Here is a 27,560-nt window from a genome sequence, read left to right as displayed (position 1 = left end):
GTATTCTACTTCCTCTCACCTTTGTTTTCATTAGCATCAGATCAACATCACAAACTAAAGGCTCTTTCCGCTTCATCCTGTCTCTTCCTCTTTTAAGTGTCACCTCTAAGAAAACTTTGGCCCTCCTAGCTTTGTCTCTGTATCTGCATTCCAGATAAACTGTACTGACACAATCTGTCAATCTTCTAACATTTTAATGAAAATGGCAAAAATTGCATTTTTATTTTCCCATAGTGGAAACTAATTATAATCTTTTCTGTGTATACTAGCACAAAAATTAGCATGAAAAATGTACTCTATCGTTCCAAAATGCTACTCTTCATATTTTTTCTTCCAGTATTTTAATGTTTAACTTTTTATGAGTATAAGTGATTTCTTATCCCATTATGTAGAAATTTTACCTCTTAGAATTCTGGACATTAAAACTCTGTCTTCAGATATCTAAAATAAACTGATTTGGATAGAGATAATTTAATGCCTAAAAATATAAGTGATTCATAGGTTTGGAAAACTCACCTTCAGAAGCATTTCCTAAAGAGACTCGTTCTTCTGAACTTTAACTAAAGCAATCTTTTTCCTTTAGATGCTTACCACATTGTATTATTATTGCTGTTGTTAACATATTTTATTTACATTATGTTGTTATCATTTCTGACCTGCACAACCCTTGGCATAGTGCTGGGCACATGGTTTATGCACTGTGTGTGTTGTATTGAACTAAGCAGCATTTTTGTACATATTTTGACATCTGGGACTTTATCAGTGTTCTCAGGGGAGAAATTCTCAGACATATAACTTCAACTGACATAATTCCAATAGGAAATTATTTTTTCTTTCATATCCTTAGCAAACCCTTGAGTCTGATAATTATTTCTTTTCTAATAAACCTTAGTTTTGAAAGACTTTTTAAAAGTCTTTATTCTTTCATAAACCAGAGTATTCCCACGTACAGGACTGGAGTAAAGAGCAGGTTTATGTCAGGAAAATTCGCACTAAATAAACGGTCTCCAAGTGACAATGGCATCTTGCCTTTCTCTGAATCCTCTGGCAGAGGCCAGGATTCGGAGCCAAGATGAAGGACTGGGTGAGTCATCTGCTATGGTATGGCAGTGCCTCTGTTCTCAAGTCTGTGCAATCAGATCTCAAACTGATTTCTCCCTTTCATTTTTTTTTCCTTCTTTTTTTGGCAAGAGAGAAAATAACTTCAGTATTTCTTTTTTTAGGAGGATTGAAAAAAAAAAACCCCACCATTCTATTGCCCAAAATTGCATACAGAATTTCAAAGAGTGACCTCTTCCCAAATATAGCAGAGCTTATGATGGTAATGGGATGTGTTACCTTTTGAAGCATAGGAGCTTCAGATCCCAAGCCTGCCCATCCCTTCACCAGACTCTGGAGAATGGTAGGATTAGGAGTAAAGGAGTATTAAATATAATATCATTTTCACCCGGGAGTAATTAATATTTCTGGCCATGCAGACTGTCCCATGGTGGGAGTCACAGTAACAATAAGTGAATGACGGGGAGATGAACCCCAGGTATGCTGAAATGTTCAAAGCCTTGCTTTTTTCACAGTTGGCAGACTAAGTCATTTTTAGAATTTGGACTTCTCGGGGGCAGAGGGTTTTTTCTTTTACATTAAATATACTCTTTTCTCTACACTGTTCTGTTATATAATAGGGTGAATGCAAGTGCAAAGTCATGCTTTTTCAGTATTAAAACACAGAATCATATCCTTCATTTTTAAAGTTACAGTTATTCGTGTTATTACTAATTTTGGACACAGCAAATAAGACATTGCCAGAATCACTTTCTGGGAAGAATAAATGTGTAGCTTGTTTAGAACTGAGTTGGTTGTTAAATATAGCTTTGATTTCTTCCCCTCCTCCAGCCAAGAACCGCATGGTAGTTTTGTCGATAATCTACCACCCTGTCTTTAAATGGTAGCTTGTGTATTCTCCAGTTCTATTTTCCACATTGCTCTGGCTTTGTGGCCTTGGCTGAAACTGTGTGCCTCTCCTGTCTTTGACCCATTCTGTCCATGGTGTTTCACTTCAGTTCATCAGACAGCACCTGATTAGGTGGCCTTCTGTCATCCATTCCCTACACGTCTTGCCTGACCTCAGCACCGTGGGGCTGGCTGCTCTCCAGAACCTCATCATGGAAGCAGCTGCCCTGACAGGGGAAGATGTGCTTGGTTCATCTTTAAACATTTTCAAGGAGTGGGACTGGATGTCACAAACAGGTCAAAGGCTCAGTCACATGTAAAGTGTGACAATGATGGCATCCTGAAAAATCTTGAACTTATCAGGCAGCACTGTTTCTCTCCAAGAGAGACCTTGAAAATGGGGAGACATGCTTTGGGATCTCATCTATACCATCTTGCTAGCTCTGAAATAGGAATACTAACTATAAAGTTTCAAGCAAGTTTTCTGGCACAGTACAGTAGGCTCAGTAGTTTATGTTCTTTCTAAAAATGCATTAAATATTTACCTTTGGAAGGCAGGGTTGGGTAGCTGGAGTGCTAGATAGTATCTAAATATCAAGAGGTGGATGTTCAGGGTGTTTACCATTTTACAAGGGAAATCTTCGTAAATTCTGAACTCAGGCACAGACCAGAAAGTAAAAACCATATTGCAAATCTAGGGGAATTAGAATTCAGAGAAGGGATGATTGTGGCTAGTGGGAGCATAAGGTAAATGTGGGGGAGATGGCACTTGAAATAAAAACTAAAGAAATTTCCCCCTTCGCTTATGTATACTCTAGAGATGGTGATTTGGACTTTTCAGGGATAGAAAAAGAAAACTTAAAGTGACAGGACAGACGTTGAGCAAATGCAGTTAATGTTTGGGAAATTGCAGAACCAAAGTTGTCTGAATCAGAGACCACATTAAAGGGAACGGAGGAGATAATTTTGGAAAAATAGGTTAGGCTATATTCTGGTGGACCTTAGATCTCAACCTGTATGAGCAGTGTGGTGGAGCGGAAGGAGTCCCTGGCTATGGAGCAGGAATCCCAGATTCCTTTCTATGCACCTGGAAAAAGATGGCAGAACAACCAGGTTCTAAAGATTCATTGCTTTGGGTTCAAATCTCAAAGTTTCTACGTATTGTCTGTGACATTGACCCAAGTGATTTCCCCCTTCTAGCCTCTAGACTAGACTATGCTTCTTAACATATAAACTTGTTTATAAATTTGATTGTTGGTTAGGGATTTTGGGAAGGTCATGTATACACTGCTATATTAAAAATGGATAACCACCAAGAACCTATTGTATAGCACATGGAACTCTGATCAATGTTATATGCCAGCCTGGATGAGAGAGGTGTTTTGGGGGGATAGATATATGTATATGTATGGTTGAGTACCTTCGTTGTTCACTTGGAACTATCACATTGTTAATTGGCTATACCTCAATACAAAATAAAAGTTTAAAGTTTGGGGAAAAAGATTGGTTGTTGGAAAATGGCAAAGGTTTTTCATAGAAAAACTTTTTTTTTTAAAGTGGGAATGTTTAAATGCTTGGACATAATTATTGTCATAATTTAATGACATAATTAAATGAAATAATCAAATAACTCTTTGGTTTCCATGCCACTGATAAATGGATTCTAAGGAGACAGACCTAGTAATATTACCTAGGACAGCCTGAAGGAGTAAAAGGCTAAAGGTAAGAACATCATTTGACTTTGGGTCTAAAACGAAATGACAATTTGAAGAAAGTAGCATTTTAAAAAGAGAGATCAGAGGGACAATCAAAGGATTTGGCAACTGACTGAATATCAGTTCGAAAACTAACAAGCACAGGAAAGATTGCTTTAATTTACATGCTCTTTTATATTAAATTATTTAAGTGACCTGATTTAGTGATAGCTTTTAATTTTGCATTACTCAGTGCATGTGGAGTTTCTAGTGATATATGTATATTGGTATATGCTATTGATCCAATAAATATTTATTATGGACCTAGTATATGACAAATAGTGTTCGAGGTGTTAGGGACAAGATCTGTGCTTTTCCATTCCAGGACTCTGACAGAATGAGACAGAAACAGGAAACAAATGAAGAAAATAGTAGCTGGAAAAAGACGTATCATGAAGATGAACTAAGTTGATGTGATGGGGGTAGCTGAGAGGCTAGTGAAAGAGCTCCTTAAGGAGGACACATTCAAGCTGAGGTGAATGATTGAAGAAATCAGCAACATGGAGTGCCATGGCAAGAACATTTCAGAAAGAGAACACAGATAAACGAAAGTCCAAGGATGGCTCAGTGCGTTTCAGGATTTGAAAGAAGCCAGCCTGGCAAGGGCATCATGACTTAGGAGGAGAGCAGTCAGAGATGAGAGGAGAATATGTGCTAGTTCACAGCTTGAGACCAACTCCAAACACTCATTCCTCATCTCTTGGCCTCATTGCAACTTTACAGCCCAGTCTATGACATCCTTTGCAGCTATAAGTGTTAATGAAACCACATTCATTCTCCTTTTCAGGTATCAACTTTGGGAAAATGTTCAAACTCCCAATTTTCCAGAACAGAAAGCTGAGGGTCAAAGATGTCGTGTGCAACTTGTTCAGGGTCACACAGTTTGTAAATAGCAGGGCCAAAACTCAAATCAGGTCTATGATCCAGGCCCAGAGAAGTTTCCACTTCCCACAGGGTCACTTTCCCTTCTTATGTAATCCTAAAGAATCAGTCACTGACCTCTTCTTATCAGAGAGCCTGCAGAAGTCTGTAACCTGGGGTAGGGATTTTAACCAAACCACAGGGCAAGAGTCCTCTACTTATGGCTGACCTGCACTAAGGTTGAGAGAGAATTAGAAGAGAGCACCTATTGGAGGAGAATTAGTAGAAAGATTCATTTTCCTTTGCCTGGGAGTCTTACAGCAGTCCCTTGTTTTCATAATCCTATGATTTGATGATTTTCCAACAATTCAATTTTATGGATCTGGACTGAATGGAATATGCCATGAGACCATGGCATCTTAGAACAAACATGAAATGTGGTAAACAAACTGATGTTTCCACATGGGCACTATATTAGCTATTTCTGCACTTTGCCCTTCCATCAAGTTACCTGCCAGGCCTTCATCCAGCCTTCATCCGTCAATTACAGCCACACATTAACTCCGGACATTGTTAGCCTTTCTAGTAGAGCCATTCTCAGGCAGGACTGTGAGCTCTCCCAGGAGTGTCTCCCGTCTCTTCTGTTCCCATCTTGAGCCTCTGCTACTTGCAGCTCTGAGTTCTGAACAGGCTTATCGCGAAGGCAGTTGCGGTCTCTCTTTATGGTGCATCCTTAAACCCAGGCATCCGTGTAAAGGAGAGCCCTCGTTACACAGACACATTATACTTCTCCCCTTTCAAAGAGAAGCCTTTCCTGCTTGTTGGGGGGTTTCTGCCTGATGCAGAGGGCCGAGGAAGAAGAGTTGGCTGGCTTTGGGGAGCAGATTTAGAGTCGCATCTCATTGGAGGGGCTAGCTTTTTCCTGAGCTGCCAGACACTGCAGGCTCAACTGAGGCGCGGAGGTGCAATTCAGGCTGGTGAAACAGCGGGGGAAGCAGGACAGGCGGGGCTAGCGCGGCTCTGCAGCGGATCACAAGCACCCGCACACACACCACTCTCCCGCCGCCCCCGGCTCGCGCCTCGCTCCTTCCCACCCGGGCCGCAGAGACGCGGACCAGGAGTGGGGGGCCAGGAAGGGAAGAGGAAAAAGGCAGGCGCCGTGAAGCCGAGGAAAAGCTGGAGCGGCGCTGATATTTCACCTGAGAGTCTGACCCGAATCCCGAAGCTCAGACCCCTTCAGCAGCACCTTTGTCGCCAGCCAGGAGAGCGCGGCGGTGCCTAGGAACCCTCGAGTCCCTCTCCCAAGTCTTCGCGTGACCGGTGCACCAGGATCCTCCCTGTGGGGGCCGCGCGGTGCCCCCAGGGAGGCGCGGAGCTTGGGGGACCGGCGTTGGCGCCCATCGTGGTGCGCGGGGAAAAGTGGAGGCGAGAAGAGCCTTGAGGGCAGAGTGCGAGGCCCTGCGGCCGCTGCCGCCCGCGGTGCCGCCTCCTGCCCTCTCCCTTCGGGTGAGTGCCGGGCGGTAGCGCACAGCCACGTCTCTGCCGGGCGCGGGGGCGGCCGGGGGGCCCGGGTGGCGCCCGCGGAAACTCCGCGGCCCGCGGACGGCCGGCGGACGCGTCTCTAGAGTCCGGAGAGGGGACTCTGAGCCGGGAGGACGTGGGTAGGGACTGCTGCACCCGTGCCCGGGCAGAGATGCCTTTAGGCGGGATTTGGGCCAAAAGATAGGAGGCGGGAGTGCCGGAGGGAGCCGGCAGCCGTCCCGGGGGGTGGGGGGTGGCGGGCAAGCTGGGAGCGGCGGGGTGGGGGGGGAATGGTCTGGTCGGAGCAGGTAGTGCTGCTTGGGCAACCCGGCGAGTTGGCCGGTGGGGAGGAACGCGCTGGTCAACTCATTAATTTTAAAGCAGTCAGTTTGGGAGTGCGGCAGGATAGTCAGGGGGGCTGTGAGAAAGCGAGAGGTGGCCCCGGGATGCCGGTGGTGGGGGCAGAGAGGAGAAGCCTGGAAAAGCTTGGAGGCGAATTCGCGCTTGGGTTCGTGGTCCTCGCAGCCCTCCTGCCTTGAGTGTGGAGAACACTTTTTTCGGTTTTAAGACTCAGCGTGGAGAGAAAGCCTCCGTCCCAGGGGAGGAGAGACGTCTGCGGGGGGCAGAGACCGCAGCTACCGCCGGGTGCGCCCCCCACCCCAGGCGCGCCGGCTTTGGTCCCCCCTTTCTCTCCCGCCCCCACCTCCTTATTGGTGCTGGTTTGCAGCGCTCGGCTCCTGCGCCTTCGCTTCGCGTTTGAATCTGGCTCGCCCCTCCGTATTATGTCTGCACTCCGAAGGAAATTTGGGGACGATTACCAGGTAGTGACCACCTCGTCCAGCGGCTCGGGCTTGCAGCCCCAGGGGCCGGGCCAGGGCCCGCAGCAGCAGCTTGTGCCCAAGAAAAAGCGACAGCGGTTCGTGGACAAGAACGGCCGGTGCAATGTCCAACACGGCAACCTGGGCAGTGAGACGAGCCGGTACCTCTCGGACCTTTTCACCACCCTGGTGGACCTCAAGTGGCGCTGGAACCTCTTCATCTTCATCCTCACCTATACAGTGGCCTGGCTCTTCATGGCGTCCATGTGGTGGGTGATCGCCTACACTCGGGGCGACCTGAACAAAGCCCACGTCGGCAACTACACGCCCTGCGTGGCCAATGTCTATAACTTCCCTTCGGCCTTCCTCTTCTTCATCGAGACCGAGGCCACCATCGGCTATGGCTACCGCTACATCACCGACAAGTGCCCCGAGGGCATCATCCTCTTCCTATTCCAGTCCATTCTCGGCTCCATCGTGGACGCCTTCCTCATCGGCTGCATGTTCATCAAGATGTCCCAGCCCAAGAAGCGCGCGGAGACCCTGATGTTTAGCGAGCACGCGGTGATCTCTATGAGGGACGGGAAACTCACGCTCATGTTCCGAGTGGGCAACCTGCGCAACAGCCACATGGTCTCCGCGCAGATCCGCTGTAAGCTGCTCAAAGTAAGTGCTATCCGCCCCCTCCCCACCTGGCGGCCGCCATTCCTCACGCTCGGGGGAATTAACCCACGTGAGAGCTATCCTCAGGCTCCTAGTCTGTCTTACGCTACAGGCAAACTTGTTTTTTCGGGGTGGAGGATGGGGCAAACAGAGTACAGTCGACAGTTCTGTTCCTTTCCCACCCATTCTCTTGCAGTTGTTTGTTTTATTCTTATTTATATTCATCGGACGTACTTGTATCGCTTTCTGGACACTTACAGAGTGGTGTTGGCTCCTGGACCTCTGAGGTACAGGAAGGCCCTGTTCACGTTCCTACCCCTGGCTCTTTTCCTCTTTAGAGAGATTTGAATTTGTTGTCAATACACCACTTCAGTAAACTTCAAGTAGTAAAACTGAACAGACTTTTAGTCTGAAGACAAAAGGTGCTGAACTTGCCTCAGTTTTCACCTAAGGCTTTATTATTTATTTGTAGTTCTCTCTCTCCCTCCCTCCCCTCCCTAATAATATCAGCAAGTGGATTATTGCTTCAGACCCAGTAACTCTGTGGTTATCTTTTTAACAAGTACACAGATGGGAGAAGCAGTTTATAAAGTGGAAAAAGTAACACCTGGTTGTTATCAATTTTTATTTTTACTAAATATTATCCTAGAGAAGTATTCTGTGAAAGCGGAGTGCCTTTCCATGCAGTGTTTTAAATTAATTTTATTCTTAATTGCTTGTTTCTATGAAGCCTTTGTCAATTACAGATTTCACCTGAAACTTCCTAGTATCTATTAGAGAAGATTGCTTCCTACCAACAGCCCTGTAAATGCTAAAAGAAATCGCTTCTGGAGTGATTTTTAAAGCAAGGTCCATCTAGTCGTTAGAGGGCACCACTACAAACAAGGAGAGAAGCCCACTCTGCTCACTAACCCAATTAGAGTGAGGGATACAAGCCCAGTTCTCTCTGTTATTTAGAGTTCATCTTTTTGAGGGATTCTCGTTAGTTTTCAGGTGTTCATAAACCAAGAAAGATGACCCCAATACAATCTCAACAGTTTATCTGAGATTGCATAGAAAGCTATTGCCCCATTCACAATTTAGCACTAATAAAATGAAAATCTGAAGTATTTAGGTTGACATTTTACCTTTGAGATTTCAATTCTACTTCCCAGGTCTATATGGTTTTATACAGCTTCAGTTTACATGGCAGTTAAAGTAGTACCACGTGCTTTTAAAAAGTTTGGCTCTTGTGTCTTTTTTATTATTCATTTATAAGGTCTTGCCCTAATTAGTTTTGACTATCTTGCTCAGTATGGTGTTAGAAATAAAGTAGCTCAGTTGTCCTGTCACTCACATCATATGCATATTTCCTATGCTACAGGCACTAAATACACAAATTGTGTGTAGCTTTCTGGAAACTTTTTAACCTAGTTCCAATGTATATGTTAATTAAGATAATTGTAAATAAGTAATTTGAGTAGATCATATTCTTTATAAAACTCCAGTGAGCTGCATGTAATTTTTAAAACATTTTAACTTAGTGTATCCTGCTCTGGACCACTGTTTTAACTGAGTTATTTGGCTCAGGCTAAACATGCTGTAGACATGTTTGTTGTATGTGCCTGTTTCTATGTATAGAACGAGATACATAACCTCTCTTTTAGGTTAGGTGTACTGAGAACATTTTGTAAATATATTGCCAAAGTCTCTATCGTGGAAGCCATGTTTGTGTGTCACTTTGAGACTCTTACTGAAGAATAGTTTACCATATTGATTGCTCTACTAGAAATTAAAAATTAGACCTTAAAGATCAGTTATTACTATTCTCTAATATTTCAAACACATAAATACATTTATTAAAACAAATATCTTTTTAAGGAAGCATATTTAGATGTTTTTAGATTGATCAGAAGTCAAATAAATATAATTAATATACATAGCATGTTTTGGTTATTGTTTTTGCTTTTTACAAAGTTATAGTGAATCAGAAGCCCCCAGTCTCTAGTGGTTCAGGACGCTGATAGTGATTTTTCTGCATGAGACCATGTAGCGCATGTACTGTAAGAAGTGTCTTTATTAAAAAAATAGATTTCTAGTGTTGGCAAATTTGGAGCAAGGTGCTATATTAACACAAGGTGATTAAAAACATCTAATTAAAACAATATATATACTATTAAAATTCTTTACTTTTGATATGTTGGGAAGACGTCAGGGTTAAAAGTAAAATTGATTGGCATGTTGCGTCAGTTTATCTCTAAACAAAATTATGATGAAATTCTGTCCTGATTTTTTTGTGAAGGGAGAGCGTTGATGAGTGGCAACTCTTCATCCAGTCACTTACTGTAGTTTGCTTGAATTTGATTTGTCCAGTAGCCATGGTGACTAAAATGAATTCTCAGAGTTCTTGTCATTTCCTTAGACTTCATTAAAAAGAAGCCATGTTTTATTGGGAAAATGATAACATTCAGCAAAATTAGAGGGAAGATTTGCCTTTAGTAAATGACTCTTATTTTCTCTTAGGGACTGAGTTGAAGTGACCCAAAGCAGCCAACTATATTTTTAAAGTGAAGCTATATCAAAAGCTTAAAGCAATAATATTTTGATGTTAGTCTTATGCATTCTTATTAAATATTATACACATTTCAGTTTCTTCTCTTAACCCATGTTTGACATTTTAAATGTAGAATTTATATATCTTTAATACAAAGAAATACATAGATTTTTAAGGCAACAAAAGCTTAATATTTAACAATAGTTATTATAGTCTGTATGAGTTCTTCCTATTACCTAATTTAATTTTTATTTTTTTCTATTGCTGTTTTCTTGTTTGCTGAATAAAGCCTATTGTAAATATTAATGTAAGAATTCTATTTGATGATTGTAAAGCGCTTTCTATTCTTGCAAAGACAGTAAGAACATTCACGTGGCTTTCTAGTCCTCGCCACTATGAGGTTTTTCATGCATTTTTGGGGGTTCTCTTTCTTGATGGAAGTTTTTATAGTTTTTCTGCTTAATTATTAACTGTTGTTAACTTACATGAAAGCAAATTTTATTTCAACTCTATCAGTATTTTCTGAGCTTGCAAATCCTGAAATTTATTTTAATATTTAAATATAGATCTTCCAACTTTATGCTTGGAGTGATCAGTCCTTTTCTACTTAGGAAAAAATGAAAGTAGATTAAATAAAAATTTTAGAATATAATTGGAAATTATTCTTTAAAATTTATAATATTATTATAAATACAGCTATAGGAAGCTCTTTTAAGATGAGTGGTCTTTCTCTTTTCCTCTTTTCATCCCCATATTGATGTTTTATTTGAATTTTCAGTTTATTTTAGCTGTCTTTTTACAAAAATCTAAAATATGGGAACTAATGAATGGCACAGTTGTGTTAACATAACATCCACTTTAAAATTTTAATAAAAATGCCTGAGTTAGGGAGTTGAGACTAATGGTTGATACATTGGACCTTGTAATTTAGTGTTGGATTAAAAGGATTTGGAAATCTCACTCCTTCCCGCAAATCTAATACTAAAGGTTGACTGCCCCAGACTTCCATCTTAATAGGGAAAGATTTAAACTTTTTGATGCCTCATGTAAGAGCTTGCACACTTACTGTACAGAAGCCGTTATACTTACATGTATACATGTGTATATGTGTGTGTATGTATAGATACTCAGTCAAACCTTGTTTACATAAAGTAAACATAAAATCAACTATTGTTAGATACATAATTTAAAATCAAGTGGTAAGGATATTTTTTTCTCATGGAAATATAGTTTTATTTTTTCATATTTTTATTCATGGAAAATAGTCATCATCTTTCTTTCCTAGGATGTCAGCTATGTAACCCTTAAACTCTCACTTAGTGAAAAGTAATGGCTCCCAATTATCTTTTAATATATCACTTACATTATTTTTATAGTCATGTGTTCTGTTCTCCATTTATATGGATACTCAAAATTGGATGTTATCTGGTTTCCTCATATGATTGTGATCCAGTGCAGATGCTATAAAAAACAAAATTGAATCTGCAAAACTAATAAGCTCTTCATTCTCTTCATATGTCTTAATCTTTTAACCATAGTGATTCCTGGACCATATAATTCGTGATTTTTTTTCATATATTTATTAGTTTGTCTTCATCCTATACCTTGCACTTAAATGTAATTATGATTTTTGACTCTATATGACCCTATTTTATATGACTGACTCTTTTCCCCAGTTGATCTTGGCCAGGTTGCACTTTAATTTTAATCTTGAGATTATTAGTCATCTCTTTTAAATAAAATAATTCACAAATGAATACCTATTAAAAAACACTCTTCTCCTGAACATTATACATGTGGCTAGTAAAAAGATTCAAGAAGTCTAAGACTGAGTACCCCAGAACTCTTGGGCTAGATCTTAATGTCAGTGAGTTTTTTTAGGTGGGTTTATTATATCTTATTAAAAAAGTAAAGTTCTTATTTAGCCTAGCTTTGCTTTCTCTGACACAAGTACAATAATTCTGTAATAGGTATAGAATTTGGGTTCCTTTTAAAGACTATAATTATTCTTCTTCTTTTAAATAGTAGTAATATGTTGTTTTGTTTTTTATTTTTAATATGGTTCCTGTAAAGTACAGGGTGGCTTGTGCTTAGGGGAATACAGCATGAACAGAAATAAGGACATAAAGACCCACAAATACACAGCAGTAGGTAAGAACAAATGAAGAGAAGCAGGGAAAAACACTTGATAGATTTGAGGGTGTTTGGTGAGTAGGAGGACAATGTGCAAGTAGGGTTACAAATCTCATCTACAGTTATTATTATAAATTCCATAAGAAGTCCCCAAAGAATTATAAAGCTGTTCTTTCATTTGAATGGAATAAAAGCCTCACAAAAATTTATTACAAGATAAATTACATTCCATTCTATAAGTTACTTTCTTTAAAAAAAATGAACATATTTTTATGGGATAATTGGCTTAGCATTAAAAAGATCTTTGTTTTAGGTTTGATGTTGGTCATATTTTTTCCACCTGAGTATTGATGGGATTCCAAACTTAAGGAGTAAAAAATGTACAATTGTAGTTTATCCAGATGAAATTCTAGGTCCATACTTTCCTCTGCCTGACTCTAATTTTGGTTTGATCCCAAAAGCATTGCCAGAACAGCTTTGAGTCACAAGACGTTGTTGTTCTTTATCTTTGTACCTGCTTTTGGCTCATTTCCTAATTTTAGATTCCACATGGTACCCTGACGTCATTGTGTATAATTTTCTAACTTCAGCATATATTCAACATATACATAGACACACACATATTCCATTTAAAGAGAAGTGAAATTTCAGATAGAATAGTGGAGAGATGGTAGGCAAGAGGAGCCACCCTCTCCATCTTCACCTACTTTGTTCTCTTTTCCTTTCTGAACCACTGGCCCTCATTGCCTTTTCCAATGGGGACATGTGAAAGGTGGTAGAGGGTAGAACAAGTCTTAGAATATGATAAAGGTGCATCTCACATGTCAGATGTTAGTGATTAAATGTTTTCTTTCTTTTTTCCCCAGATTCCCCTTGCTCGCCTCTGAGCTAGGAAAGGGCACAATAGTTATAATTACAACACAGTTATGGGTTAGAGAGATGGGAGAAAGAGCAAAGAGATTGATTGTGTTGGTAAAGTTTGTCCATGTTGAATGAATGTTGGCAACTGACCACAGATTTCCCAGAAGGAGAATGAATAAATGTGGATCTGGTTATGCCAGGGGCAGTTGTAACTGTATCCCAGAGCAGTGTGTGTGTGTATGTATGTGTGTGTGTGTCTTTGGATATGTACTCAGCAAGTCTTTCACTATAATAAGAAAGGTATTTGCCTGTAAAGTACATGACCACGATAATCCCTTCCAAGCATCTGTGATTTTTGATTCTTTTTTCACCTATAGTCAGAATTTGTAATTGATTATCTTGCAGCCCTTTTTGGACTCTAAGGGAGTTCAGAGTCATTTGACATTAGCTGCTTCTTTGAAATGAGTACTTGTGACTATAAAATGAGTCACAAACCTTAAGTTCTAGACAGATCCATGTGACTTCTGACTGAAGTATATATAACAGAAATTATATATTTCAGTAATAATATTTTATTACAAATAATAACTTTATTGCCAAAATCTAAACTGTATAAAATAATTTCAAATATCTGATATTCTACTTATAATTTATTTGAATAAAACACTTAAACAAACTTTATGCCTTAGATTTCCTTGATTTTTCTCTTAATTCCCAGAATTTTCGATATGCAACCAACCAGAAAAGCTTTAAAATTTCAAAGAGATCTTTATTTCCTTTTGAAAAGTTATTCTATACAAATGAAAATAAAAGTTATATGGAAGTCATTCTGAAGTCCTAGTGTTTTCAAATTATGTTCTAAATTGTAAAAAATTAACTAATTTTCCATGAGCTGTTTTTCATTCTACCTTTCCCCCACTTATTGATCCAATAGTTTCAAGACTCTAAGTGATTATTTCATCAAGTAAAGTCAACCTCAGAAATTTTAATAATTTACCACATTAATCTTAACCCTTAGCAGGTGTTTTGAATTAATTTTTTGATTTTGACTGTATCTGTTTACATATTTTTACATAAAAATGATCATGACTCTGTGTTCCCTTTGGAATTAGGAGGTTTATAGAGCTAAAAGACCATGTAGACTAGGTGCAAACTGCTCTACTAATGAAAGATTCTTCTTTTATCATAATTCTTAAGATAACATAATAAATTAAGGTTAAATAGGTTTTTCTCTAAATTTTTTCTGCCTATTATCATTTCTGAGTGAAATACAGTAATTGTTATATAAATAAGATTATTAGAAATAGATGAAATATTATTGCTACTAATTTATCACATACTCAAGGTACAGATCGTAGTTTAACTTTATAAAGGCACCTCCCTAACCTCTTTTTTCTTTGTGTTTCTCATGTATGTATTACAATTCCTTGAGGAAAAATTCTCAAACTCCAGTTATACAAGTTGTATCATAGGCTTTTTCCCCCCCCTTGCTCCAGAAAATCTCTAGAATTGCACCAGAATTAGAAAATCCTAGATTAGAATTCCTTGTAAGCCTAGAATAGAATGTGCCTGCTTCTAAAGAGATATTTGGTAGGCATATATCAGTTTCTGGAATATTGTATTTGGCTGAGCATTGATAAGATAACCTTGCTCTTGCCAGGAGCTCTGACTTCAAACAATTCCAGTTCTACAAGCACCTGCCAATCCCATCCCAACCTTTAAATAGAACAGCTTTCCTTTTAATTCACAGTGATTAATAGGCTTCCCCCAGTCTACTACAAAGTCAGAGAAGCAAACAGAAATTAGTGAGGTAAGCATATTGATAGCTAAAATATCTCTTAACCAAACAAAATGGAAGAAGACTTGAAAGATAAAATTGTGGATATATGTAGTACCTCAGAGTCATTTAAAAAAAGGTTTAGGTTTACCCACTGGGAAATAATTTTCAGTGAATGTGCAGAGAATTTCACTTATCTAAGAAAGATGTAATTGTGAAAAACTTTATTCAGTGAAATGAAGTATTATTTTCCCTATAGTATCACAAAATGAATGCAGTTAACTTCGTTTAGGCCAAGACTTAGGATATAAAGCATTTGGAGGAGGGTATAGGCATAATTTTGAGTATATGGAGCACATTTTTAAAATCAGAAGATAACGTGGAGTCTGAATGGAATAGATTCATGCATATTTAAGTGTAAATTACCTCCATATGAATTAACTGCTTTGCTAAAAATAAGATATTTCTTGTTCTAGGTTGGCGTTTTCCTGATAGCCAGTCTGTTTCTAGGCCACTTCTTTTCATGGGTTGTAGAATGAGCAGAGAATACGAAGCTAATAGCTTACTCTGAGAATGAGGCACATGTATAAATAACAGATATATGAGTGAGGGAGATGAATTTCAGTCTTGGTGTATTATATAAAAGTAAGAAAAATATATGTTCTTTAGGGGAAATTATTTTAAAATGAATGGGAAAGTGAGCTTAAAATTATATTTGTGAATATTTTTATTTCATGCAGAAAAAGCGGAGCTTAGAATAGTTGGTAAAATGACCCAAATTCTGATATTAACTATAAATGTCAGAATACCACCTTGTGTTTATATAGCACCTGTTTCTTAGTAGGTGGGAGAACAATGACCCAGGATTTTTGCTTTTATTTTTGCTTTGTATTTAGCTTTTGCTGCATAATCAATATAACTATACAACTGTATACTTGGAAAGATACTGGTCTCATCTGTATTTTACCAATTTGAGAATATATACTGAAAGATAAGTGAGTTCTGTTGGCTTAGAAATGATTAGTTTTCTCCAACATTGGTTGTTAGAGCTGCTGTTTTTATTTTTGCACCATCAGGTTTTGCTGTGTGTGTGTGTGTGTTTTTTTTTTCCCTTGTCAGTAATCATTTTCTTCTTCTTTTTAAAAATTTAATCAACTACTCCTAGGGCAGAGAAGAAAAATAGTCTCCGTCTTTTCATTGGCTGTTTTTCCTACTCAAAACTCCTGAGTATCACTGATTACAAAGTAGCTTCATTAACTGACTAGCTTTGTTTTTAAGAATCTGCAATTTCTGCTATAACAATTTGTCACCAACTTTAAAGTCTTGGTTCTATTTTGCTATGGAGGGCAGCTTACTATATACCATAGTTCTTAGTGTTTTCAGGCTCATTTACAAAACCTTTGTCTTTTCTGGAACTCTAAGAGGAAAGACTCTGTCTTCAATATACTGATTCATTGGACAGACCAGTGTTATGGAGTCTGTTTTGTTTAATAAATTAGCTTTGCAAAGAGTCTCTTAAAATATATTGGATTCTTCGAAACCGCATTTGACCAGCAGCAAGCCTCCCTCCACCCTGATTTTTTCTGTATGCAGCTGCTTAACCCAGCTTTTAATTTATCAGCATCAGCATATAAAACTAAATATTTGCCTTTTGTGGTCCTTGTACGTTAGATAGGGAATACGAATATGGAAAGACCAGATATGGAAAATGAATAGAAAAGGGAAATAAGTTTATTTTTGTGGCTTGCTAATTGTTTATAATCATGTGTTTAGTTTTTTTTCACATGTAAGCAGTTTGTTGAATTAACCTTTTCAGTGATTTTATTGAATGCCACTGTCTTATAAAAATTTTAGTAAGCTACAGGTTTGTCTAATACAGATATTTTAAACTACATTTTGACTTAAATTCATTTGAGCATAAATTTTCACTATTTTTACAATTCATTAAATAGGTAGAGAAATGAACAACTTTAATGCAGCTATTTAGTAGTAGTTCGAAAACCACTAGTTAACAGCATCTGCCTTTCTTTTTATTATGTGAGCTGTTGTGTACATAACATTATTTAATATGATAACATCTTCACTATCCTATTCTAGTTTATATCTATTTATTACTTTTCAAAGGTCCTGGAAAAATAAATTATTACGCTTGCTTTGTAATAATGCAGTAAATCTGTTTATAAATTATGATCAACCTTTTATCTTTAACTAACTCCGTAAGAATTGCCTACTTATATGCTTTGAGAGGAAGAAACATCTGGCATGCAGTGTGTTATCATTTAGTGATTTATGTCAAGCCATAGCACATGTACAGTTAGTTCCACAGTTTGTGCTAACAGCCATTGTTGGACCAGGCGTTTCTCCAAAGCTCATGAGTTAGGGAGTGGTAATTATAGTAAGTCGTATATTATAAATAATGCATGTATGTTCCACATGAGTTATGTGGGATTTCAGCCCATTTGCTAGAACATAGCTGCATAATGATTTGTTTGGATTTTGTTGCAGATGATTGATAGTGCAGAATGTTGGCAATAATGTAAATTACTGTTGGGCTTCCTTGCAAATTTCAGTACAAGTGGTGATTTCTTCTCTTTTTCTGTGTGCTTGTCTAGTCTCGGCAGACACCTGAGGGTGAGTTCCTTCCCCTTGATCAACTTGAACTGGATGTAGGTTTTAGTACAGGGGCAGATCAACTTTTTCTTGTTTCCCCCCTCACGATTTGCCACGTGATCGATGCCAAAAGCCCCTTTTATGACCTATCTCAGCGAAGCATGCAAAGTGAACAGTTCGAGATTGTCGTCATCCTAGAAGGCATTGTGGAAACAACTGGTGAGTAAAAACATAGCTATGCCATCAAATTTCTTTATTCCATAATAACTTTATATTACATGCATAATACCTCTCATAGATTGGGCTAAATGTCTCAGCTCACAAATGAAAGTAATGATTTGTCTGTTATTTCTTTGTAACATTCAGTTGATACTGCTTTGAAAACGAAGATTTATTGTTGTGATGATTGCATGTGTAATGTTAACTCAGAAGTACTTACTGCAAGACAGAAAAGGGAACTGAGAAGACTCCTAGAAATGGTTATGATGTTCTAGTTTAATTGTGGAGTTGGATTTCCTATAATCATATTTTTTAAAAGGTTTAAGGTTAAAATAAATTCAGGGCAATTAGTGAGCAGCCTGAACTCAGCAGGCATATTCTTGCCTTAGGGATGGTGATTCGGGTGTCACTGATAGAGCTTTGATATGCTACTAAGTGCAACCTCAGTGGAAAATTCCCTGTGTGTACATGTGTATGTGTGTGTGTGTGTGTGTGTGTGTGTGTGTGCATGCTAAAGCAGCATTTTAATTTCAAAGTAGGTCAGTAGATTTCCCCAGCTGAACCTTGACCAAAAATTTTTAAAGAAGATAATTTCTTCCTTTTCTGCTTTGCTATAGCTAGCTGTGTGCTGTATGTTTTTCTTTAAGATGCAATGTTGGTAATGCTGCGAATACTCACAATTTGCTACTCTCTGAGGAGAACAAGGTTGGCAAAAGAAAAATAACAGTAAATCAGAGTATATTATTTGGGACCTAAGCATTGCCGGTTGGTTCGCAATCTGCTGGATGCTTGAGACTAACAATGGAATATCTACATAGTTAAATCTATCTGTCTGTCTCTCTTGAATTTTATCCTTGCTACAAATAGTGAGAAAGCAGAAATATTTTCACTTTCCATTTTTTTTTCTGCCAATATCTTTCTAGTCATCTTAAAGTGCTAGTTATTACGTATAAACTATAGCACTGAAAGTTTTAATAACATCGGCAATAACATAGATGCATTCAAGCCTGATGTCAAGGTAGATGTTACATAATGAAAGAATCTCCCACCTTGACATAAAGCTTTGTCCAAGGAGCAGGGTGAGGTAAGCCATTGTAATATAGATCTGCTACATAATACATATTTGAAATGTGGGCAAGAGACTTAATCTCTAGAAACTTCTTTCTCTGCTCTGTAAAAGAAGAAAGATATAATAATCACCTTGAAGCTACTTGTTGTATTACTATTATTTTGTTAACATTAGTGCTTTACTTTAAAATTTAAGGTTTGGCGGACAATGAGTAAAGACTTAATTCATCAATCTTTATCTGGAATTTGATTTCTGTGGACAGTTTTATGGTTTAAATTCTCTAGATTTTTAACTTACAATTGAAATCATGTAATAGTATATTTAAAAAAATATATTGATACATGATTAAACCAATCTGTAAAAGCTTCTAGTTCAAGAAATCTTTAAATTTCAGTTTTATTCGCCTCATTTATTGAAGTAATAATATATTGTTAGTGCTTAAACTGCAGATGGTTTTTATTGATTTATTTTTATAGCATATGGTTCTACTTTTGACACAGCTGGTTATTGTTTATTAATTGATTATTATTCTAATCACTGCCACAGTGAAGTTTCTGTTTCACTAGACAGTCTCAGAAACATTTCACTAGTTCTTTCTGCCCTATCTGTCCGTTCATCCATTTTCCCCTACTTATCTTTAGTTAGTGTGTACCTCTTAAGAATGAGAAAATTCTTTTACAAAATCACAATGTAATTAAGAAAAAAAATCAGAAATTAGACAATGATAGAGTACTATTACTTAGCTCATAGGCTACCTTCAGTTGCTTTGCTATCAGTGGTTTAGTAATTTCCATCATGGCTATTTTTTCCTGGTTCAACATCAGTTTAAGGATTATGCCCTTATTTGTTTACTTGTCTTCTCAGTCTCAAGATGGAATAGTTCCTCAACCTTACTCTGTGTTCTTTACCTTGATGTATTTGAAGTATAAAGGCCAGGTATTTAGTAGGAAGTCTCTCAACTTGGATTTGTCTGAGCCTTCCTTATTCATTAGTTCTTCAAATTTTGACTTCTACATGGGCATCTTAAGGGAATACTAAAGCAGACTGTTTTTTAAAATACTCATATGTGTTCTTGACTGAACTGATGTGTCTCCATCAGATTTCAGAGGATCACGGTTAGTAAATGATATTCTACATAAAGTAATTTGGAGTTTTGTAACATTAAATTATTCATTAGGACTGTAGATTTCATTTTAACAATTTCTCCCTTCTCCTTTTTGAAAAATAATGAACTGGCAGAGAGTACTTTCCACAGAAAATGTGAAAACTTGACTAGAAACTGAATTTAGAGATTGCCTTTCATGGAGAAAAGAATAAAGTCTACCTCATCTTAACCTCTTAACTAAGCCTGTTTTCTAGATCCAGTATAGCAAGAAAAATAGCAAAACATTACTCATAATTTATACATATTATTTCATGGAAAATTTATCTGACATTTTGTTTGTATATATGCCCTAACTAATTATATCATGTACTGTTCAAACTCTGTAAAATCTGTCTATATTCTCAGACCTTCCTGAGTCTGGTAAAAATATCATAAACATTCTTATGTCCATATGATCATTTAAAATTATACTGAGATTTATTTAGATTCATTTTTCAGGATGTTTCCTCCTTTATCCTTTCATTCATAATACTTTCTCATAATAGTTATTTGCTTAGAATAAGGCAAATATGATCTTTGGGGATGTTTTGAACATCAGTAATACCATTTTTTTAATATTATGACCCTGCTTATATGCATCCTGCTTATATGCAGAGTGTTCTTTGGAAGGACTGATGCTAAAGCTGAAACTCCAATACTTTGGCCACCTCATGCAAAGAGTTGACTCGTTGGAAAAGACTCTGATGCTGGGAGGGATTGGGGACAGGAGGAGAAGGGGACGACAGAGGATGAGATGGCTGGATGGCATCATCGACTCGATGGACATGAGTTTGAGTGAACTCCGGGAGTTGGTGATAGACAGGGAGGCCTGGCGTGCTGCAGTTCATGGGGGTCACAGAGTCTGACACAGCTGAGTGACTGAACTGAACTGAATACCATTTTAGCTCCAATGTTTTTGTTTTTGTTTTACAGGCTTGTGACTAACTGTTTACCCAGTGTAACTTTTCATCAACTTAACATTAAACCACTAAGATTTTTTTAAATCACTCATTCATTCACTGGATAAATATATGAATACATGCTCTGTACTTGGAAAACATTTGAAATTCTGGCAATATAAAGCTTGCTTCCCAGTCTTAGGTTGACAGTCAGGAAAGGTCTCTCTGAGAAGGTGATAACAAAGTGGAGACTTGCCTGTCAAGAAGGACCTTCTGGGCCTGTCTGGAGGAGAGCACAGCAGAGGCTGAGAAGCAACTGGTACAAGGATCCTGAGTCAGGAACCAACCTGACTAATTCCAGGAACTAAAAGAAGGAGGTGGTGGTTAGGATAGAGTGAGCAATGTGGAGTGTGGAGTGAGAAGTCAGAGAGGTGAGGGGCACCTCTACATGACAGACGATTTTATTGCATTGCTACAGCAAGTGCTGGGATTTGATTCAAAAGCAAAGCCTGCATTGAAATGCTAAGAGTAGTAAATTAGTAATCTCAAACTCTATATAACTAACAAAAAGCTTTTTTTCATATAAACTGGATTGCATGCAGTTTACTTAAAAACAAGTGACCCCAGTGCCTAGGGAATGTATTAAACTTTTGACAGTTTTTGTATTAATAGTACTAAACTTACAGCCTTTACCCCCCAACACAAGCACACCATTGCTCACTTGGCTGCAGTCCTCTGATGAGAATCTTCTGATGTCATTTGGTTTTTGCCTCTTTTCTGTAGTCACAGTGGGAGTGGTGGTGGTGATGGGAGGGGGAAAGGGTGGAAAATTAGAAGCTTTCTCATTTCCTTGAGAGTCTCAGCTTCCAGCTCAAGACTCACAAATAATTACTTTCCCCACCTCCTTGGAAATGCTCCTCAGTGATCAGGTTCAGGGATGCTGCCTTGCTTGCTTCTAATGAGCTGGTCTTTCACTTCCATCAAGGAACAGAACATCCACCTCTTCATGAATAACCTCTGCTTCTTGGCTCACATAACCAATTTCTAAACATAGGTTACCTCCAACTCTTGCTCTCTTTGCTGCTTCTCCCAGGAGGGAGAGCACTGCTAGCGGCAAACAGCATTGCAGATTTGGCTCATTAGAACTCGATGCTTTCAAACTTCAATCTGCTCTCCACTGCTATTTGGCAGTCTTCTTAATTGTCTTTTCTGCACTCCCAGGCTCTGTCCCCATGGGATCTATTTTAGCCCTTTTCTCTCTTTCCATGCCCCCAGTCCCAGCTGTCCTATGCCTTAGCACACTGTATTTCCATCTAGTCTATCAAAAAGAATGTGACGCTTCAATTTTGATACATTTTTTTTGCCCTCTTTGTCCATTTCTTATGACTGTCTTCTCTTTTTCTTTGCTGGTGTCTGTGGGTAAAATGTCTTTATTCTTCTTCAAAACCATCTCCTTTATCATTATGTTTATTACCTGTGACTCAAGTGCCAATACTTATCATACCTAATACTTGAAATAACTGACTCTCATTTCTCTCAAATGTGTTCCAGTGTTTTCTTGATGAAAAACATAATCTAATTATTTATTCCTTTATACTCAAGGTTCTTTCTGGAATTCAGAGACATCACATTCTCTCTCTCCTTCTTTTTTGTTCCTTCTAATTGTTATTTTCCAGTTGTTCCTTATAACCTGTATGACTGCCTCTCCCTGTATTTTTTCCTGGATCGCTGCCCTTCCCTTCTTTCCTTTTGAATCAAACTACTTGATTTTTTTTGAATGAATCCACAAAGTACTTTCAAGTCCGTTATTTCTCTTATCTCCAGCTATGAGAAGGAAATAGCGACCCACTCCAGTATTCTTGCCTGGAGAATCCCATGGACAGAGGAGCCTGGGAAGCTGCAGTTCATAGGGTCACAAGAGTTGGACACGACTTAGCAACTAAACTGCTTTATGAAGTCTCTCACCAGCCTTATACATGCCATCAATTTCCAGGACATTCTACTCAGATGTCACTTTTTTGATTCAGAGTCAACTTGTCTAAATACCAAGTAATCATCTTATCCTCAAATTACATCCTCATCTGGAAAGTTTCTCCCTTTTAATCATGGCTGTTTTATCCAAGATCTCTTCCTTTTTCTTCTGTTTTAAAAATTATCCAATTAAATCATTTCACAAATATCTATTGAGTACCTGTTACAGGCTAAACAGTATTCTAGACTCTGGGGACATGTTAACAAAACACAATTCCTGTTATAATCACATGTGGAAATCAGACAATAAAATGAAGAAGTGCCTCGTTTAGAATGTTAGACAATAAATGCTATGGAAAAAAAATAAGAAAACAAGGCAAGAGGGATTAGAGTTGTAGGGAAGTCAGGGTAGGCTGCAATGAGAAGATGACTTTTAAGTCCATACACAGTACCTTGAGTAAAGCAAATCCCTTTTCTTTGAAAGGGATTCTGGATAGAGGTTCAGCAATTGTAAGTGCTCCAAGAGAGCTGGTAACTGGCTTCTGCTCTCTCTTAGTGATGTTTCTTAATTCAACTCTTCCTCTTTAAGTTCACTTCTAAATCACAGTAGTTGTCTCAGGAGTGGATTTAGTATTTGCTTACATGGAGACTGTACATTGAATGGTTGCTTGGTGAATTTGCTTCAACACTGCTATCATAATAAACCTGGGCTCAAAAAGCCCTAACGCATGTGTTCCTTCCTAAGAAAATTAGGCTGCTCTGCTTCCTGTAATGTCCATACACTGATGCTCCCTTTTGCTCCTATGTCTGCGATAATACCATTTTCAGAGAGCATTTCTGTCTTTTCCTACATGGTATGAGAACTGCCATATTTAGTTATCCCTGGACTCTGTAGTCCATGTGCTTTCCTTTAATAACTCATTTAAAATACTGTTTTATTTTCTTATTATGAAAGGGCTATTAAATGCATTTTCATTATAGAAAAAAATTAAAAATGCAGATATGCAAAATAAAGACTTTACTCTTACTTTCAGCTACTGTACAGTTAACGTATAGATCATTAACCTTTCGAGTGTGTGTATTCAGGTATATTGTTATTAAACATATGCTGTTTTATAACGTTCTTTATTGTGTAATATGTGTTTAACATCTCTCATGTCAAATTACGAAGAAGGCAATGGCAACCCACTCCAGTACTCTTGCCTGGAAAATCTCATGGACTGAGGAGACTGGTAGGCTGCAGTCCATGGGGTCGCAAAAAGTCGTACAAGGCTGAGCAACTTCACTTTCACTTTTCACTTTCATGCACTGGAGAAGGAAATGGCAGCCCACTCCAGTGTTCTTACTTGGAGAATCCCAGGCACGGCGGGGGCTGGTGGGCTGCTGTCTCTGGGGTCGCACAGAGTTGGACAGCAGCGGGAGCAGCAGCAGCAGCATGTCAAATTAGGGTTCTACACCCTTCATCTTAATGACTTTATTGTATGCCAGTTGTATGTATTTGAATTTTTATTACCTATCTCCTAGTCTGGAATCTTTAGCCATTTCCTTTTTATTGAGATACATACCCTTATAGGCCATAGCTTTAATTTACTACTAACTTTACTATTTTATATTAATTCTTGGAGATGTAATTCCTGGGTAAAGGAACATATATATTTATTTGTTTTTAACATCTATTTCAGGGTTGCTATATAGAAAGTTGATACCAGTTTTCATCTGGGTATGAAGGTGCCCATTTCTTCATACCCTTGCCAATAATGGATATTATAATCAGTTTATTTTTGCCAATTGACATCATTTACTCTAATTGATTACTAGCAAGGTTGAAATTATGGTATTTATTGACTATGAATTTTATCCCATGAAGTCTCAGACACTGTTGTTCATTTTGCTTGCAATTTATTGTATACATAAATTGCTTATATAATTAGAACATTATTTTGAAAAACTATCCCTAGTAGTCTGTATAGTATTATCAAAGTAATTTTTGTATTATATATACATGTATAAATTTTTCACATTCCTCTCCCGTGTGCTTTATTAATATCTCAAGATAAACTATAAACTGCCAAGATTGATTAAGGACTTTGCTTTGAGGCTATATTTTTTATATCATGTATTGTGTATCATAGATTGATAGTAGTAGATATCAGTAAGCACTTCTGATGTGTTTATTGCTATTTTTAACTGATTTTAATAGAGTTGTTCTCTGTTTATAAGCTAGCTTACTGAGTCACACATTATTTTCTTATAGGAAATTAATAAACAAATCCTTGTTGATGATTCATGTTATGGTAGGTGTACGTTCGTGCCTGCTCTTTGTGACCCCATGGACTGTAGTTCACCAGGCTCCTCTGTCCTTGGAGTTTTCCAGGCAAGAATACTGGAGCGGGTTGCCATTTCCTCCCCCAGGGGATTTTCCTGACCCCGAGATCAAACCTGCGTCTCCTGTACCTCCTGCATTGGCAGGCAGATTCTTTACCACTGAGCCACCTGGGGATCCCCTATGGTAGTTGTAAGACATTACAAAGGTGATAAAGGAGGAAACCCCCAGTCCAAAGGGAGAAAGAAGTTGAACAAAATTGACTGTTAGCAATATGTGCTCAAACAGATGTATGTCATGCTATAGTATAGGCCAAGAGCAGTGGTTCCTGATGGATTCATTCTTAAGCAGTCTGAGAAAGACCTCTAGAGGACACAGCATGGGTTGAGACAGGAAGGTGAAGCAGAAGGTCGTCGGGAGGGTGAGGAGAGCTGGACATTCCAGCGCAAGGAACAGCAAATAATTCATTTTGTTAGAATCAAATTGTTTTATGTGGTCCAGATACAGGACAGGTGGAGGGGGATTGCCTGGAGATGAGCCTATCCCTGAGGCATGATTTGAACCTAATTCTACAAGCAGTAAAGCCCTCCAAGGATTTGAAGCAGGAGAATGCCACAATCCTATTTGCAGGAACGAAAGATTGCTCTGGCTGCAGGTGGAGGATGGATTGAGTGGGGCTGAGACTGGAGGCAGACCAATCACTAGCTGTTACAATAGGCCAGACCAGAGATAATTGGTTCCTGCGTGAAATTGTCTGACTCAGACAACTATATAACTGTTGAAAGTAATGAGAAAGGCCTCTGGTTCCAAAGTTGTTACTTATGATTAAACAGGAATGGGAAAAATCAGCTCCAGAATCTTTCCCACTGAAGTCCCTCTGGCTATTTAGAAGAAGCTGAGACAAAGAAACAATAAGATAAATTGAGAAAAAAAAATCAAACAGCATGAACAAGCCACTGACTTCTTACTAGTGAAAAACAGTTGGAAATTTTCTAATGAAAAAAATCACAGAGCAGAAGCTCAACTTGTGAATAATTGAGATGTGCCTACAATTTTCCTGTGTGAATGAGTCTACAATATTTAGCTTTATTGGTGGTAATTAATAGTTTCACTTTAATGATCCTTCCAAAGATAGTGTTCAGCAAACCCCTAGTGTTACTGCAAATGATGTCGCTCCCTCTTGACTATTGGAAATTTTATTCATCTTCCTCATTGAAAGTACTGAATCATTAGCCTATGAGCTCCTTGTCCCTTTTGTAGTCAGGACCTAAATCAGGGATGTCTTGTTTATTTTCTGGTTTCCCTATTCCTGCCCAGGTTGCAGTTGCCTTTTAAGGTAAGTGGTGTTTCAGAAGACTTAGCTTGCCACATAAGACCCATGGATGTGTGTATTTTGGAAATCTCAAAGTACCCTCCTCCAAGTAACTTATATGGTTATATATTTGTTTGACATTTATTGCTTCTTAATTGTGATTTTTTTTTTCTCTTTTAGAGATAGCTTTTGAATAATTTGTTGAGTTGAAATAGAACTCAGGTTTTTGAGAACCATGAATTCTTTTTAAAATATAAGGGAACTTTTATGAATAATTTCTAAACAAAATCTTGGTTTATTGTTTTCTTTTGATAGGCTATTATAGACATTTTCCCAGGGACTTAAAAAAATTAATGCCTAAACAGTGAGGCATGAAGTAGGAAACTATCTCCACTAATCTGAAACTGAAAGGTTTTCTGAGGCATGTAGCCTTCAGTGCTACAGGAGCTCTGAGCAAACTGGAAAGGGTAGTCACCCAAATTCGCAGTCAAGAATGTTAATTAAGCCCTCCTAGAGGCCTGCTTCAATATAATGAGGAAGTTTGCTTCATTGGTAGTGGAATAGGTCTTCTCAAACTCGTTATTGGAGTTACTCCACTGTTTTCCATATTCTGCCTTTGTCAACACTGAATCCTCCAAAATACATAAAAAGAATATTTTCATATGTTACTTTTTCTATTATTTTCCTATCTTGTATAGAATATTTAATTAATACAGTCCTCAGTGTTTTAGACTGAAGTTTATCATTTGTTGTGCAGGAGGGTGGTATGGGTAAGTTACTGAGGCTTAGGTGAATTGGGGAGGGTTGACACTATATTTGTCACAATTTGCCTGTGGGGGATATGATAAAGTAGTAGTAGTAATGTGTGCATGCTCAGTTGTGTCTGACTCTTAGTGACCCCATGGACTGTAGCCCATCAGGCTCCTCTGTCCACGAGACTTTTCCAGGCAAGAATACCAGAGTGGGTTGCCACTTCCTACTCCAGGGTATCTTCTGGACCCAGAGATCAAACCCGCATCTCTTACGTCTCCTGCATTGGCAGGCAGATTCTTTACTACTGTGCTACCTGGGAAGCCAGCACAATAAAAGAAGTCAGCAAACCTTATAGATAATGTAGCTAATTTTTAAAATGTAAGCATGAGGGA

The 27,560-nt window shown here is 38.3% G+C and overlaps 1 protein-coding gene across 1 annotated transcript in view; it reads left to right on the top strand.

Annotated features, from left to right (window-relative positions):
• Nucleotides 1-6,865: 6,865 nt before the first annotated feature.
• Nucleotides 6,866-27,560, top strand: part of KCNJ3 (potassium inwardly rectifying channel subfamily J member 3) — a 181,807-nt gene continuing 161,112 nt past the window's right edge. The window contains exons 1-2 of the mRNA XM_052635878.1: nucleotides 6,866-7,567; nucleotides 17,481-17,697. Of these exons, the coding sequence (XP_052491838.1) occupies nucleotides 6,866-7,567; nucleotides 17,481-17,697 (919 nt within the window). The remainder of the gene's footprint in view (nucleotides 7,568-17,480; nucleotides 17,698-27,560) is intronic.

This window comes from Budorcas taxicolor, chromosome 2, assembly GCF_023091745.1.
Source record: "Budorcas taxicolor isolate Tak-1 chromosome 2, Takin1.1, whole genome shotgun sequence".
NCBI classification, from domain to species: Eukaryota; Metazoa; Chordata; class Mammalia; order Artiodactyla; family Bovidae; genus Budorcas; species Budorcas taxicolor.
Note: the sequence above shows the minus strand (reverse complement) of the source record. Positions and strands in the feature narration are given on the sequence as shown.